General features: G+C 40.7%; 1 protein-coding gene across 1 annotated transcript in view; it reads left to right on the top strand.

The window, feature by feature from the left end:
• Positions 1–15,671, top strand: part of col1a2 (collagen, type I, alpha 2) — an 18,148-nt gene extending 2,477 nt beyond the window's left edge. The window contains exons 3-50 of the mRNA XM_038288774.1: positions 438–464; positions 821–904; positions 1,287–1,343; positions 1,472–1,516; positions 1,675–1,728; positions 1,815–1,868; positions 1,978–2,031; positions 2,134–2,187; positions 2,520–2,573; positions 2,708–2,752; positions 2,901–2,999; positions 3,096–3,149; positions 3,410–3,508; positions 4,145–4,189; positions 4,566–4,664; positions 5,074–5,127; positions 5,216–5,323; positions 5,407–5,460; positions 5,541–5,639; positions 5,761–5,814; positions 5,924–6,022; positions 6,124–6,177; positions 6,281–6,334; positions 6,453–6,506; positions 6,925–6,978; positions 7,074–7,118; positions 7,213–7,311; positions 7,420–7,527; positions 7,619–7,672; positions 7,770–7,823; positions 8,392–8,445; positions 8,553–8,606; positions 8,730–8,837; positions 8,950–9,003; positions 9,259–9,312; positions 9,396–9,557; positions 9,689–9,796; positions 9,985–10,092; positions 11,808–11,861; positions 11,953–12,060; positions 12,156–12,209; positions 12,318–12,425; positions 12,533–12,586; positions 13,180–13,287; positions 13,371–13,614; positions 13,708–13,892; positions 13,990–14,232; positions 14,350–15,671. Coding sequence (XP_038144702.1) covers positions 438–464; positions 821–904; positions 1,287–1,343; positions 1,472–1,516; positions 1,675–1,728; positions 1,815–1,868; positions 1,978–2,031; positions 2,134–2,187; positions 2,520–2,573; positions 2,708–2,752; positions 2,901–2,999; positions 3,096–3,149; positions 3,410–3,508; positions 4,145–4,189; positions 4,566–4,664; positions 5,074–5,127; positions 5,216–5,323; positions 5,407–5,460; positions 5,541–5,639; positions 5,761–5,814; positions 5,924–6,022; positions 6,124–6,177; positions 6,281–6,334; positions 6,453–6,506; positions 6,925–6,978; positions 7,074–7,118; positions 7,213–7,311; positions 7,420–7,527; positions 7,619–7,672; positions 7,770–7,823; positions 8,392–8,445; positions 8,553–8,606; positions 8,730–8,837; positions 8,950–9,003; positions 9,259–9,312; positions 9,396–9,557; positions 9,689–9,796; positions 9,985–10,092; positions 11,808–11,861; positions 11,953–12,060; positions 12,156–12,209; positions 12,318–12,425; positions 12,533–12,586; positions 13,180–13,287; positions 13,371–13,614; positions 13,708–13,892; positions 13,990–14,232; positions 14,350–14,496 — 3,975 coding nt within the window. The 3' untranslated portion in view covers positions 14,497–15,671. The remainder of the gene's footprint in view (positions 1–437; positions 465–820; positions 905–1,286; positions 1,344–1,471; positions 1,517–1,674; positions 1,729–1,814; positions 1,869–1,977; positions 2,032–2,133; positions 2,188–2,519; positions 2,574–2,707; positions 2,753–2,900; positions 3,000–3,095; positions 3,150–3,409; positions 3,509–4,144; positions 4,190–4,565; positions 4,665–5,073; positions 5,128–5,215; positions 5,324–5,406; positions 5,461–5,540; positions 5,640–5,760; positions 5,815–5,923; positions 6,023–6,123; positions 6,178–6,280; positions 6,335–6,452; positions 6,507–6,924; positions 6,979–7,073; positions 7,119–7,212; positions 7,312–7,419; positions 7,528–7,618; positions 7,673–7,769; positions 7,824–8,391; positions 8,446–8,552; positions 8,607–8,729; positions 8,838–8,949; positions 9,004–9,258; positions 9,313–9,395; positions 9,558–9,688; positions 9,797–9,984; positions 10,093–11,807; positions 11,862–11,952; positions 12,061–12,155; positions 12,210–12,317; positions 12,426–12,532; positions 12,587–13,179; positions 13,288–13,370; positions 13,615–13,707; positions 13,893–13,989; positions 14,233–14,349) is intronic.

Below are 15,671 nucleotides of genomic sequence, written 5' to 3'. Positions count from 1 at the left end.
ATTATTCTCTAGTTTGTATGTATCATGGGTTTATGACACCCTGGTTCTCACAAAGTAAGACAAAAGCCTGCTAAAATATGCATAAATGTGTTTGTCTTTCTTTATTACATGGTAGTTAATGTAATAGAATAGTATAATATGAATCAATGAGTCTAAATGTGTGATTTCAGATCCATAAAACACTGGATTGGAAAAGATATGTGCAGTTTCAAGTTTTCTTATCAGATCATTTACAATATTCTTTAGAATGTGTCCATCCCTACCAATTGATCAAACCTGCAGACACAATTTTATGTTCAGTGTTTTAAGGTTTTGCTATCAGTCGTTGATGTCAAATGCTTTGGTTTGCATTGTGAGAGGAATACTTGCATGCTAAAGCTGTAAACTGAGCCATCTTATCTGTGTTGTGGTCTGATCAAGTGATTTCTGTGCTGCAGGGTCCCAAAGGACCTCGAGGTGACAGGGTAAGCTGAACTCAAATTCTGTTCCCTTCGATCTGTCAAGCGAATTCATAAATACAGCATCCAATGAGACAGTTTCTTCATGACGTGTCATTGGTGAAGAGTTTTCTTGGTGCCGTCTGACCCGTTAACCTCAGTTTGCCACTCTCCTTTGTTTACAAGGCACATTATAATTGTAGGCCTTAATTAAATTCTTAATGTAAATTCTCATCAGACACATTTATTTTCTCCACTTTATTAAACAGACTTTACTTCAAACTATTTTACTACAGCATTTTAAAACTTGTAATAGTCCCATCTAATTACAGTGATAGGTCTGAGGTAACACGTCATCACTTGGGTTGTCTTCATTTTCCCAGGGTCCTCAGGGCCCAAATGGAAGAGATGGCAAACCCGGACTCCCTGGCCCTCCTGGCCCCCCAGGCCCCCCTGGACTTGGAGGAGTAAGTCTATCTTTTACGCTCAAGGATTATGCAGATCATACCAGAAACTTTTTCTTTAAAATTAAAGAAAGTAATGACTATTATAACATGGAAAAGTGGGTTTATCTCAGCTGCATGGCAAACAAATGCCTGGTCTTTGACGTCTTACCTTTTGCCCCTTTACTCTAATGACAACATATGTGCAATTAGGGCACTGGTTGGCATATGGCATGTAAATCAGGTTTACAAAAGCTAAAAACTGTTGTAATTAGTACATTTGTAAAATTTTTAATATAGGTTTGAATTACTATAACAGGGATGAGAGTAACCTTTATGTGGTATTGACTGGTTTATAGATGTATTACAATGAGTTAATTGTTGTTTTATTTCAACTGCTCGACAGAACTTTGCTGCTCAGTATGATGGTGCCAAGGCCCCTGATCCTGGCCCTGGACCCCCAGTAAGTTTCCCACTCTATCCCCCTATCTCCTATTTTCTCTCAACATAATATATATGAACAAAAAGTCTGTCTGAATCCCTTATATAGGTTGATTTGGAATTAATATACAACTAATTTCTCTTTATCAGGGACCACCAGGACCCAGAGGCTCCCCTGGAATGCCCGGACCCCAGGTAGGTCCAAAATCTGCCTTGAAATAAAATTTCTATTCAAAAACTTTTTATCAATCCCATATGATGAAGTTAGATTAAGTTGAGATGCCCACTGAGGCACAGCGATGGGGAAAAACGTGTTTAGACCTTTTCTTAATACTGCATCTGTTGTTCAATAGGGACCCCAAGGACAGACAGGACACCCTGGTGAGCCTGGCCAGCCTGGAAACGACGTAAGGCGATTTCCCTGAAATCCTACCATTTGTTTTAGTTGCTGTTATGATATTTAAAATTGAAATACTTGGCTTCCATTTTCCAGGGCCCTGTTGGTCCCCGTGGACCCCCTGGACCACCTGGCAAATCTGGAGAAGATGTGAGTTTGTGTCCTCATTGTCTTTACTATTTCTTAATCTATTAAGGTTGCCTCTGTAGTTTTTTTACATCTTTAAACATCAAATGGTGCATTTCCTGATGATTTCTAGGGAAACAACGGCAGGCCTGGCAAACCCGGAGACAGAGGTACCCCTGGCCCTCAGGTAAGAGGTCTTTACCCAGACATGGAGATGTAATGTAATCTTCTGAATGAAGATTCTTTGCTTTTGACAGCTTCATAACTCTTCTTTGCTTCTGAATTGCAGGGCGCTCGTGGATTCCCAGGAACCCCAGGACTTCCAGGAATGAAGGGACACAGAGTGAGCATTTTACCCTCAGTTGACCTTCTTAGTCTAGGCCTCTCTGCAGGAACTGGAACTAGAACCACACATTTTAGTGCTGGTGCCTTTCATACTGACTGCATTCAGAAATAAAGACTTCCTAATAAACTGAATTTGATAGAGTCTTTTCTTGTACTTAGTCCATTAGCAAAGAGGAAAGTAAATTAATTCTCATTTAATCTCTTTTCAAGAGCTCCTCGGTGATGTTGATCATTTTAATATCCTAGCTGGTGAATTAGGGTTTTAGTTATGTTTTAATCTAAATTTTATTTGTATACGACTCTTATCATTTCTGCTCTTCTGCATTATAGGGTTACAATGGTATTGATGGACGCAAAGGAGAACCTGGCACTGCTGGCCCCAAGGTAAGCCACCATAAAATGTTCAGATAACCTCTTCACCTTTCTTTTTTTTTCTTTTTATAAGCCTGCCTCGTTGATCTACTTCAGCAGGTAAATGTTAATATAGATGACCTGTTTTTTTTCTACCTCTCCTTTAGGGTGAGTCTGGTTCCCCTGGATCTTCTGGAAGTCCTGGACTTGCTGTAAGTTTCTGATACTACTATAATTTTCATTATCTTAGATGTGTTTTTATCAGCTATCTGTTTGTTCAAATTGACTAGTGATGAAAAGACAGCAGGGCGTATAAAGAAAGCAGCTCCAGTGACGCCATTGGATGTGTTTGGTTTTCAGGGACAACGCGGTCAGCCTGGTGAGAGGGGTCGCCCCGGCCCTGCTGGTCCCGCTGGTGCTCGTGGTTCTGATGGCAATGTCGGACCTGCTGGTCCAGCTGTGAGTAAACTCTTCATTTCTAGCAGGTCCAAAAAGGAGATATTGCTGATGTGAGAGTTTTCCTTACACCATGGTTGTTTCTGCTCTTTTATCCAGGGTCCTCTCGGTGCTGCCGGTCCCCCAGGCTTCCCCGGTGGTCCCGGCCCCAAGGTACGTGCTTTCATCACTTCCTATTGCATATATAACTTGTTATTAAAAAAAGAGGCCAGTATAGTCAAATCCTTAAACACATTGGTGATTCTTCTTTACAATATAGCTCCAAATAAAAGACACCAATGTTGTATTTCCCAACTATAAATATTTATTTTTTGTTTTTGTGTTTTTTTTAAGGTCATATCTTTAAATAAGTTTAAATGTTTTCTCTTTATCACCAGAAAAAGCAAAAATAATTTAAACATTGTCATTTACAGGGAGAGATTGGAGCCGCTGGAAGCACTGGCCCATCTGGACCTCAGGGGTCTAGAGGAGAGCCCGGACCTAATGGTGCTGTTGGACCAGTTGGTCCTCCTGTAAGTAGATAAAGGGACGGTCAACTCGCATATAAAAAAAAAAAAAAAAGAAACTGTGTTAGTCCGGAAGATGACTATAAGTCATTGATATAGACTTGAATATAAAAAGGATGTTTGTTTTGAAGAGAATAAATGTAGAATTCTACCTTAAAATAGTTGACTACTTATACTACGTCCATTTTTTTTCTTCCCATTCTCTATAATGACCTTAATAGGTTTAAATATAACTGCATATTAAAAAAAAAGAGAATTATGTTTCAAAATTATGTTAAACACATTAAACTTTTTGAGGAATGAAACACTTAGTGAAAATACTAAGATGGAACCACAATTTTAGATTATTATAATGTGAATAGAAAGTATCATAATTATATTATATAAAGATTATTATAATTATAATTATATATAGATTATTATAATGTGAACACAAAGTGTATTGAATGGGAAAGCACAACTACAATGTACTGTCTTGGGATGGAATGATTAGAATTACATCTGGGCCTCATTGGCTTTTTATATAAGTGTAATTGAATTCAACCTGTTTGTAAATTGTCTTGAGATTACATTTGTTATCATTTTGAGCTATTTAAAGATGCATAATGAAAATGAATGATTTTTTGTACACTCTGTCCACAGGGTAACCCTGGTAATAATGGCCTGAATGGAGCCAAGGGAGCTGCTGTAAGTATCCACTCTGGTACAGCAGTCATTGTTTGCATATTATGTGATGACATACCATATACATTGAGATACAGCAGGAAGGCTTGTACACAGATACAGGCAGTATATATAAATTGTGAATGTTCAGAACTGCTAGATGAGGCATTATAGCCACCTTCAGGTATGGAGCTGCATTTTAGCTTCAGTTAAATTTATTTTTTCTGTCAACTTCTGTTTGATTAATCTTTAATAAGTTTTGGTTTTGGCACTAAACTTGTTTTGGCTTATGATCTGTTTAATTTAAACACAACAAAAAGCTTTTATTTTAAACACTTTGTTGTTATTAAAGACTCCAAAAGGTGTAGTGCTAACCTTTCACCATTCCTTTCATGAAAAGGGCACCCCTGGTATTGCTGGAGCTCCCGGTTTCCCTGGACCAAGAGGAGGCCCTGGACCTCAGGGACCTCAGGGTGCTGCTGGACCAAGAGGACCTTCTGTAAGTGGTAGTGATGATGTATAAGGGGTCTTGCAGAGATTCATCCATTTGGTTATTTGTTTTAGATATTGCTAAATGTTATCCATATCCAGCTTTGCACTATCCAGCCTTCAATTAGGAGTTTCTTTATCTCATGGTATCAATGATATTCAAGTTTTTAAAGTGACGGATGCACAAACATTTGTATTTTCTATACAATCTGTGACCTTAAGTTACGCATGTACTGCAGAAGCTTTAAGAGAGATAGCCTATTGCTTTGCAGGCCCAAATGCAGACATGATCCTGCTGTTTAGTAATGCACACTAAACTAGTCTGAGCCATTACTGGTAAATGACACAATGATATTCAGAGCATTAGATATATGATGGTTCGTTGGTTGAATTGCATCTATTTCTCTGTATGTTTTTAGGGTGATCCTGGTCTTCAGGGTGTCAAGGGAGACACTGGTTCCAAAGGAGAGCCTGTAAGTTCATATGATAACTAATTCAAAATGAAAAAACTCTGAGTCTAAATCCATCCTTGATGATAAAGTTCTTTACTGTCTTCTTCAGGGCAACGCTGGTCCCCAGGGACCTCCTGGAACTCAAGGGGAGGAAGGCAAGAGAGGACCCACTGGTGAGATCGGTGCCAATGGGCCTCCTGGCAACCGTGGTGCTAGGGTAAGTGTTCTACCATCATCTGTAATGGTTATGTCTTACCTTTTAGATAGCTTCAGCTTCTAACACCTGTGTGTCACATTCAGGGTGCTCCCGGAACCCGTGGCATTCCAGGTTCTGATGGAAGAGCTGGCCCAGTTGTAAGCATTATGTCCAAGATTCCCTTGTTTGTCTATGTAAGGTTCTGAGCCTAATTTCTCCTGTTCTTTGACCATGACAGGGTATGCCTGGTGCCCGTGGTGCCACTGGTCCCGCTGGATCGCGTGGACCCCCTGGAGATGCTGGTCGTGCTGGTGAACCTGGCCCTGCTGGTCTAAGAGTGAGTCTTTTTACTAGTTTCTGCTTATAGATGGAAAATGGGCCACATTCAAGTGGCAAAGTAGAAATGGTAGACCGCTATAGTGGTATATCCTAATAACGTCCATATTTGTTTGCTAAAGGGTCTCCCAGGAAGCCCTGGAAGCTCTGGACCCCCAGGAAAGGAGGGACCTTCTGTGAGTAAACCTGATTTTTACCATCTTTAGAGTTTAACTGTTGATCTTGTGACCTAAAGACACATTTCTCCTCATATTGATAGATCATCATCTCATTTTCTTCTTTCAGGGTCCTGCCGGACAAGATGGCCGTGCTGGACCTCCTGGCCCCGCTGGACCTAGAGGCCAGCCCGGAAACATTGGTTTCCCTGGACCCAAAGGAGCATCTGTATGTGGACATTAGGCAGGACCTGAGAAAATAGAAAAGCATTTTGAGTTGTATGCATTTATTTGAACTATGCCATAAATTTAAATCCTATTTTTTCTCAGGGAGAATCTGGCAAGCCTGGTGAGAAGGGACCCAGTGGCCCCACTGGACTGAGGGTATGCCAGCAGATCTAATGCCATGAAAACAAAGATGTTTGCTTATTTTCTTTTTTTACTTGCTTGTTTCTGAATTGTATTAAGTTGTTATCTCTTAAATTAGGGACCCCCTGGACCTGATGGGAACAACGGAGCCACTGGCCCTATGGGATTAGCTGTAAGTGTCTTTACATACATAAGTTACTCCATTATATGGCCTATCAAATGGACCATGCATTATATGATATTAGCACCAATTTAAAAACAGTCAACTGTTTTTTTTCTCCTTGGTGTAGGGCGGTCCTGGTGAGAAGGGAGAGCAGGGACCAGCCGGAGCTCCTGGCTTCCAGGTTTGAACTGTTTCTCTTTTTGATTACTGTAAATAACCTCCAATCCTTTAACTTAATTTAGCTAAGTAAAATTTGTGTTAATGACTCCATAGGGGCTGTTGAAATTTATCCTAATTTAAGATGTTGAAAGTTTGACTTGTTACACTTATTGTCATAGCACCATTTAGAAATTATAAAAATGTTTTCTATGGACCTCTTTTAATCTTTCACTTTTTAGCCACAATTCATTGAGTATAGAGCCACGGTCTATGTCATAGCCATAGTTTCTTACATCTAAGGGAATGATCTGCGTAATAAAGCCATATGTGTTAGTACCAGTTTATGTATTGGTTCTTCAAACCAAAAAATTTGTTCACTGGCTTCCTCTTGGTTTTTGGTTAGCAATTTTGGATCTTATAGTGCTACTTCCTCTATTTAGGGTCTGCCTGGACCTGCTGGACCTGCTGGTGAGGCTGGCAGGCCCGGAGAAAGAGTAAGCAAATGAACATAAAGCAAGTTTTACATCAGTTGCGGTACCAGTTTCAGTGTAGACTAACCAGATCGAACTAAATTGATGTGTTTTTGCAGGGTATCCCAGGAGAACAGGGAACAGCTGGGCCAGCTGGTGCCAAGGTGTGATCACTTTGCTTTTACGTGAATATTCTAGAACCAGCAGCTCTCTTATCAAGTGAATAGGAATAAGACCTTATGCATTTAAATGCTGCAGGGAGAGCGCGGTAACCCAGGTTCTGCTGGAGCAACTGGGCCTCAAGGACAAGCTGGACCCCGTGGACCAGCTGGACCCCCTGGGTCTGATGGTGGAAAGGTAACGCAAAGAAAACACGATTTTTAGTAACTCTTATGATATAAATCGATATAAAGTCAAGAAACAAAAGAGATAGATAAAAGGATATGAATTTTTTTCCACTGCCAGGGAGAGCCTGGAGCTGCTGGGAATGCTGGTGCCCCTGGACATCAAGGAGCTAGTGGTTCACCTGGTGAGCGTGGTATAGCTGGTGCTCCAGGTGGCAAGGGAGAGAAGGTAAATTTAAGAGGGGGAAGAAATCTACCCTCCATTCATTTTCTATCATATTATATGCTCACCTGCTTAAACCACTGCTTTTGTTTTTCAGGGAGAGGCTGGAAACAGAGGCCCTGATGGAAATCCTGGCAGAGATGGAGCCCGTGTAGGTTAAACTTATTGTTCTTTGGACAATGAAGACTTAATAAACAATGCTTCTTGCCTGTGCCTCATACCTACTATTTCATCGTATCTCCTACTAGGGCCTTCAAGGACCTCCCGGTCCTCCTGGACCCACTGGAGCCAATGGTGATAAGGTCAGTCAGTCAATTAGTTGCAAACAAATATGTAAATATAACTAACTTACTTTGCACATTTACATTAGTTCACGATTTTACATAAAAAAAACACTGTATGAAGAAAACTCTCCTAGAAATGACTTCTGCCAATGCTTCACAGCATAGACTCCTTAAACCAGAGCTAGCTACAACATTAAGCTATCAAGAGAAGCAGTTGGGATTAAACCAATTCAGAAATATATGTGAATAAACTCACAGCTCATTTTCAACTAATGTCTCCACTCTGGTGCAAAATCGAAATTAAACCGCAGCATAACGTAATTGGCAGGGGCGTAACAGTAGTCACGCCCCTGCCATCTAGTGGCTAGTTTATGAACTGAGACAATAATCCAGCTCCAATTGAATAAAAGATAGCAGTTGGTATGCTCCTGAAAATAGAAAAAACATGCAGTTGTAATATCTGCTTTTTGTAAAATTTTAACTAAATGGAATAGGAAATATTTTTGATTGGTATTAGTGTATTTAAAAAGTGCAGTGGATTATTTATTTATGGCAGATTTCTTAGCCTGTCTTTTCTCTCTTTTAGGGTGAGATGGGTTCCTTTGGACCCGCTGGCCCTCCTGGACCTCGTGGACAATCTGTGAGTGCTTGCTGATTGAATTTTTTGATGATACACATAACCTCTTTTGTCATCAAAAAGCATGGTCTTTGGAAGCCTTTTTTTAACAATGTGCTTGTTATCTACAGGGAGAGCGTGGAGAGGTTGGCCCTCCTGGACCCCCTGGATTTAGTGGCCCCCCTGTAAGCCTGATGCTATAATAGAATTGTATCAGAAAGAGATTGAGATTAAATATCTGCAGATTTGTTCCAAATACTCACAAGATTGTGCGGACGTTAATGTATCTTTCCTTGATTGTCCCACAGGGTGCCGATGGTCAGCCCGGAGCCAGAGGAGAGCGTGGACCTTCTGGAGCTAAGGGAGAAGCTGGAGCCGCTGGCCCTGCTGGACCTTCTGGACAGTCTGGACCTGCTGTAAGCAGACACAAACTCTTGCTTTCTGTGTTTGGTTGTATCTAACAATTGCAGGTTAAATAGTATCATATGATATAAATAAAGGAAATTGTCCTTTTTATTCTGTGTCTAGGGCCCTGCCGGCCCTGCTGGACCTCCTGGTGCTCGTGGAGAGAATGGCCCTCCAGTGAGTATCTAAACAAAGCATTTTGTTTCTTCATCGCATTTATAGTCTGTTTGGTTGAATACCAAAACATTTATTGTCTTATGTTAGATGTTTGAACAGCAGTATGATTTACTAGATTCAGGGTAATAGCATCCTTTTAGCCTCCTCCATATTTCTCATTCTCTAATGCTAGTTTTGTTCAGGTTCCTGGGTAAAAAATATAAACACATGCCCACATATTTTGTTTCTGTCTAACTTCTGTGTATTTTTGCTCAGGGTTTGACTGGTTTACCTGGTGCTGCTGGTAGAGTTGGTGCTCCTGGTCCTGCTGTGAGTACTTTCTTTTACAGTGTGCAATACTTCATAAACTCACACAAACGCAGACCCAACATCATCATCTTGCTCCTTCACAGGGTATTGTTGGACCTCCTGGCCCCAGTGGTTCTGCTGGCAAAGATGGACCTCGTGGTCTCCGTGGTGACCCTGGCCCTGCTGGTCCCTCTGGTGAGCAGGGGATGGTTGGACCACCTGGTCCTCCTGGAGAGAAGGGACCATCTGGAGAGTCTGGCCCTGCTGTAAGTCTCTGTAAAGAAATCACTTTGGAGAAATTTAGAAAATAGATTTTTTTGTGGGATTTCACATAATGTTCCTGCACATCAACAAATTATTAGAGTAGTTAATCATGAGTGCCTATGCTTTTCTTTAGGGATCTACTGGTGCTCCTGGACCCTCTGGACTTCTTGGACCTCCAGGATTTGTGGGTCTCCCAGGTAGTAGAGGACAAGTTGGTCTTCCTGGTGGTCCCGGCCCTGCTGTAAGTGCAAATTAATACCCCAGAGATTCCCTTTAGACATGTTATAATATCATGCAATCGCTCACCTGTTACATTTTAACTCTATAAACCGAAAAGTGAGCTTCAAATGCAAGAACCAAGTAACTAATTACTGTCTAATTTGCTTCTTCATCGTCAATGTGTCAACATATTTTCTGTTAATTTTACAGGGACCCCCTGGTAGTAGCGGACCCCCTGGTGTAACTGGAGCTCGTGGTGCCCCTGGTAACATGGGCATGCCTGGTATGAACGGACCTCAGGGAGAGGCTGGACGCGAGGTAACACCTACTCAGACTGTTGTCCAGTTAGCTAGTTAGTTGGCTAATAATAAAATACAAAACATATATTTTTCTCAGTTGATGTAGAATCATGTAAAAAGATCAGCAAAACTTGAGCCAATCAATTAGGAACAACGGTGAATTGAACAGGAACTAGTGGAAGTCAAACATGAAGAAGGCCTAAAAGTCGGTTTCTCTTCAAGACTGTAAATAGTCTAAGGTCAAATCTGGTTCATTAGTAGAGCTGATGAACACAAGAGCTCTATCTACTATAGAGCTTTTTATTTATTGTTTAAACAGGAGCAAAGCACCACTTCTGATCATGTCATTATCAATGTAAAAGATGGACACTTCATTCAATTGAGTGGTTATAACCCAAAAATGTTAGGAGAAAGTTGTTGGAGAGAAACCTGAAAACAATTCCAGTCAATTTGTTAGGTGGAGCATTATATAAACTCCAGCTTCCAAACAACATTTCTTTTCCCAAAAGACATGTTTTTATATAAAAGCAGTTCAAGCCCTTAGTTTCAGTAGAAATAACAGCTACCATATTGATTACCAGAAAATTCTCTCTGGAGAGCAATAGAGTGATAACTCCACCTCCTTAAGGGTAGTTAAATTTTTTGTTTGCTTGTTTTTCCTTTATAACAGTTTTAACTATGCGCGCAGATAAAACCTGGTTTTGTTTTTACTATATAAACCATATCATTGGCACATTTAAGCCAAACACTATGAAGCATTTTTTACATGTAACAGCCTTTGTGGAACTGGAATGCTGCACACCAGAAAGTCAGCAACAATGTTTTTAAAGATTTTAGATCAACATCTCTAACCATACCTGCCATTTACAGGCATTCTATTTATTAATTTGCTAATTCATTTGCAATTAAATCTATGACTGTGGTGTAATCTCTTCCCAATCTTAGCAATCTTTTCAGTTGGGATATTCTTAATTACAGATACAATAATACAGTTACAGTTGTATTACCACCTCCTGTAACTGTGAACTTAAAAGCTCTGATAATGTCCCGAAGCACAGAATCCAAAGTTAACAAATTCTTTGGATATATTTTTTTAATGCTACTTTGTACAGCATAGATTTAATTTACCGAAAACATAAAATTGGCTAAAACAAGACTTTGTTTTCCTTACATACATGTTTTGACATAGATGAAATACAAATCCTCATTTAATTAAGATACTGATGTAGAACATCACTGAATAATTGATGCTCAATGCTGCCTCCAGGAATGGAATGTAGGGATGAGAGCCAATTATTAGCAGAAACTACTACTCTCTTACACTTATGGAGAAACACTTTTGGCACCTTCTGGCTCTAATACAGGAAACAGTTGCTTTTGAAACACTTTGATAAGGCTTGACTGCAATCCATCCATGCAACCAGTCCTTTTAGATTCAGCCATGTTACTTTGCAAACCCAGATTCTTTTGCACAATATTTACCCTCAAGGTTAAAAGATGCAAACCAACAATATGAATTGTTTATTTTTCTCTTTCTACATTGATTCAGTTTTTTTGCATGTACCCAGGGTTAAATTCATTTTCTGTCTATAATGAGAAAAAAAATAATATTATTGCGTTGACCAATTATTAGAATATAAATAGATGCAATGGAGAATTTTATATGTTTATCACAAAGCTTGTTTATGAAAATTTGTGCAACTTGCCTATATATCCTCTCGTTGTCCATAACAGGGTAGCCCTGGAAACGATGGACCCCCTGGTCGTCCTGGTGCCCCTGGATTCAAGGTAATGACCTGAAGATACCCTTAAATATGTTGGTTTAGAGAAGGAAAGCAGTCTCTTCTGAGCTTCATGTTCCCTTGTCTATTATGCATAGGGAGATCGTGGTGAGCCTGGATCTCCTGGTTCCTTGGGACTCGCTGGTCCTCCAGGACCTGCTGGACCAAGTGGAGCTGCCGGCAGACCTGGAAACCGTGGAGAGCCTGTAGTTATCATTCTTCTTTGTCTAATAATATGGTTAACATTCACACCTATATGCTTGTTCCATTAATATCTGTGGTTGAATTAATGTGTCCCTAGGGCTCACAAGGTCCTTCTGGAGCTGTTGGCCCGGCTGGAGCCAGAGGAGCCCCTGTAAGTACAACAACTACTGCATAATTTGGTTCTATCAAGAAAAGTAACAGTACATGAGCATGACAATTTGGAACTACTGAAATAATGGTTGATACCTGGGTGTTGTAGGGACCCTCTGGACCTCGTGGTGAGAAGGGTGTTGCTGGAGACAAGGGAGACAGAGGCATGAAGGGTCTGCGTGGACACCCTGGTCTCCAGGGAATGCCTGGACCCTCTGTGAGTACCTGAGATCAGCATTTAAGCTGAAAATAAGCACAGCCACACCATAAATACCCAGACTCCTACAGAAAACTCTCTGATCTGTGATCCTGCTTGTTCACCAGGGACCTCCTGGAGAGCCCGGACCTGCTGGAGCCCTTGGAGCTGCTGGACCTAGAGTGAGTTTTATACTGAGACCTTGTTCTTTTTTAAATTGATTATGCAAGTTGGAATTAAGCTACTGCCTTCCAATAAACAAGCTTTTGAAGCCCAGTCATATTTCAATGTGCCCGGATTCGTAATTCTCACAGGAAATGTCTCAGATCACCCCCAGTATCCAATACAGACAAATTGTCTAATTAATTATGAAAATAAGCTATTCCTTAGCACTTCTGACAGTGTGGTTATCTAACAAGTGGTAAAAATTGTGATATAACCTCAAGGCACATTAAATAAATACGTTGTTATCAGTGTGTATTGCTCCTGGAAGTTAGCATCACAACAATCAACAAATCCTATTAATCTGTTTGCCTGCAACTTGAATGAGTTTATTTGGGCGATTGACTTTATTCCCAGAACCAAACTCTTACTCTATAGATGAATCAAATTAAGCATTATTTTACACTAGCAGACTTCTTTTTACATACATTACAGAAAAATGAGCAGTTAACATGCTTAAGGACTCTTTGTGGCTTCAAATTCAAAGCACTCTTTAATTGTTTGGTGTTAAATATTTTTAAATACTCTAAACAGGCAATCATCTTTTGTTTAGGGACCTTCTGGACCCAATGGACCCCCTGGTAAAGATGGTAGATCTGGCACACATGGTCCCATGGGCTCTCCTGGTTCCCGTGGACCTCCTGGATATGTTGGACCATCTGTAAGTTTCACTTCTCATAGCTGTGTTCCCCTGTTTTTAATCATGTTAATCCATGGCGTTATGTCTTCCATTTTCTATTGTAGGGTCCTCCTGGATCTCCTGGTCTGCCTGGACCTCCTGGCCCTGCTGGTGGCGGATACGACGTCTCCGGATACGATGAGTACAGAGCTGATCAGCCAGCTCTCAGAGCCAAGGACTATGAAGTGGATGCCACCATCAAGTCTCTTAACACTCAGATTGAGAACCTTCTTACCCCTGAGGGATCCAGAAAGAACCCTGCACGCACCTGCCGTGACATCAAGCTCAGCCACCCAGACTGGAGCAGCGGTAAGCAGCCTAGTTGTGAGAAGATATGTGCGTTTGCCACCCCTCTCTGAACCGAAAGCATTTGAGCAATTCCCTTTACCACCTTCCCCTCAGGATTCTACTGGATTGACCCCAACCAGGGCTGCACCAACGATGCCATCAAGGTCTTCTGTGACTTCACCACCCGTGAGACCTGCATCTATGCCCATCCTGAGAGAATTGCACGCAAGAACTGGTACAGAGGAACAGAGAAGAGGAAGCATGTCTGGTTCGGAGAGACCATCAATGGTGGTACCGAGGTACGGGTGCAGATGCAGTTAAATAAGAGGAAAAATCCCTACCTTGATATAATCGCTCTTCAAAATCCTGACTTTTCTGATTGGTTCTATCCTGCAGTTTACCTACAACGATGAGACCATCAGCACACAGAGCATGGCCACCCAGCTGGCTTTCATGCGCCTGCTTTCCAATCAGGCTAGCCAGAACATCACCTACCACTGCAAGAACAGCATCGCCTACATGGATGGTCAGAGCGGCAACCTGAAGAAGGCCGTGGTGCTTCAAGGCTCCAACGATGTTGAGCTCAGGGCCGAGGGCAACAGCCGCTTTACCTTCTCTGTGCTGGAGGACGGCTGCACTGTAAGTGTTTTTTTTTTTTTTTTTTTTGGGTGCTGGGGTGTGCACATTGAATCAAAAAATCCAAAAAGTTTCCAATGTCTAATCTCCATTTTTTTTTTCTCCCTTCACTTTTTGCAGAGACACACTGGTGAGTGGAGCAAGACAGTGATTGAGTACAGAACAAATAAACCAACTCGCCTCCCTATCCTCGACATTGCACCTTTGGACATTGGTGGAGCTGATCAGGAGTTTGGTTTGGACATTGGCCCAGTCTGTTTCAAATAAATAGACTTATGATAAATTAACATCCAAAAAGAGAGAAAGAACGAAAAAAAAGAAATCTCTGCCCTTCCCTTGTGTTTTTTGTACTGAATGCTGACTTCCCTCTGCACATCCACTTGCTTAAGATGGGCAACTATCGGAAAGGACTAAATGGACTGAACAGAGATTTTGTGCAATGCAAATTAATACAGCCAAACCCAAAGGGACGCGGGAAAACACCTTGTTGTGGGACATCATGGCATCGTTTTTTGTAAAAAATAAAAGAAGTGTAATAAAAATGCTGAAAGTATGCATCATTTTTGTGGTCTTTGTATATCTTCCAAAGAGGAGGTTTAAAACCACAATTTCCAAGAACAAAAAAGGTTTGAACTACCTCATGCCTGTACTCAAAGAAAATAGTATTGACAAAAACCTGAGTCCACAACCGAGATGTTAAGACTTCCAGTGCTTCATGCTTTGTCCTGCTTGGAAAGTGCTCAGTTACTTGAAGCAGAGACCTATGGTGCTAAAATGCAGCTGTGGAATAAAACCACTTTTTTACTGTATTACTTTGTATTGACCTGTGAGGAGTCTTACATTAATCCCACCGATACCCCCCACTTTAAGCAGGTGGAATGTTTCAAAACCCCTAATGTCTAATGTCTGTTCTCTGTTTTGTTTGTTTTCTTTTTTTATTTTGTCCAGTTTCTGACTTTTTTTTTTTTGGTCCAAATTTTTTTCAGGCTTTTATTTTATTTTTTTTTTAACTCTCCCAGCTCTATTCTCAGTGTTCACATTGACAGCACATTTTTCGTCCAGTCCCAAATGGTTTCCAGCGCCCTTTCTCTCTCTCTCTCTCTCCAACAATGACACTACAAAGTCTATTGTACCTATTTTGTATATGTGAGATGTTTAAATAAATTGTGAAAAGTTCTGAAATAAAGCATGTCCAATGTTCCAAAACCCACAAACCATGCAGTGACTTTTATGTTTTAATGACATCATTGAAGGTATGTCACTGTATTTTTTTTTTCTTTTTCATCTGGTCTTAGTTTTGCTGATAATTTATGTATCAGCACTGACTTAAACATCTTCCTATTGTGGAAGCAAAATGTTATCAAGAGTCACCTCCCAACTCAATGTTGCCTATCATCTGAACATCCAACTTTAATGTATAGTAAACTTCTGTTTACACTCTC

Source organism: Cyprinodon tularosa, unplaced genomic scaffold, assembly GCF_016077235.1.
Source record: "Cyprinodon tularosa strain WSP-4 unplaced genomic scaffold, ASM1607723v1 ctg26, whole genome shotgun sequence".
Taxonomy (NCBI): domain Eukaryota; kingdom Metazoa; phylum Chordata; class Actinopteri; order Cyprinodontiformes; family Cyprinodontidae; genus Cyprinodon; species Cyprinodon tularosa.
Note: the sequence above shows the minus strand (reverse complement) of the source record. Positions and strands in the feature narration are given on the sequence as shown.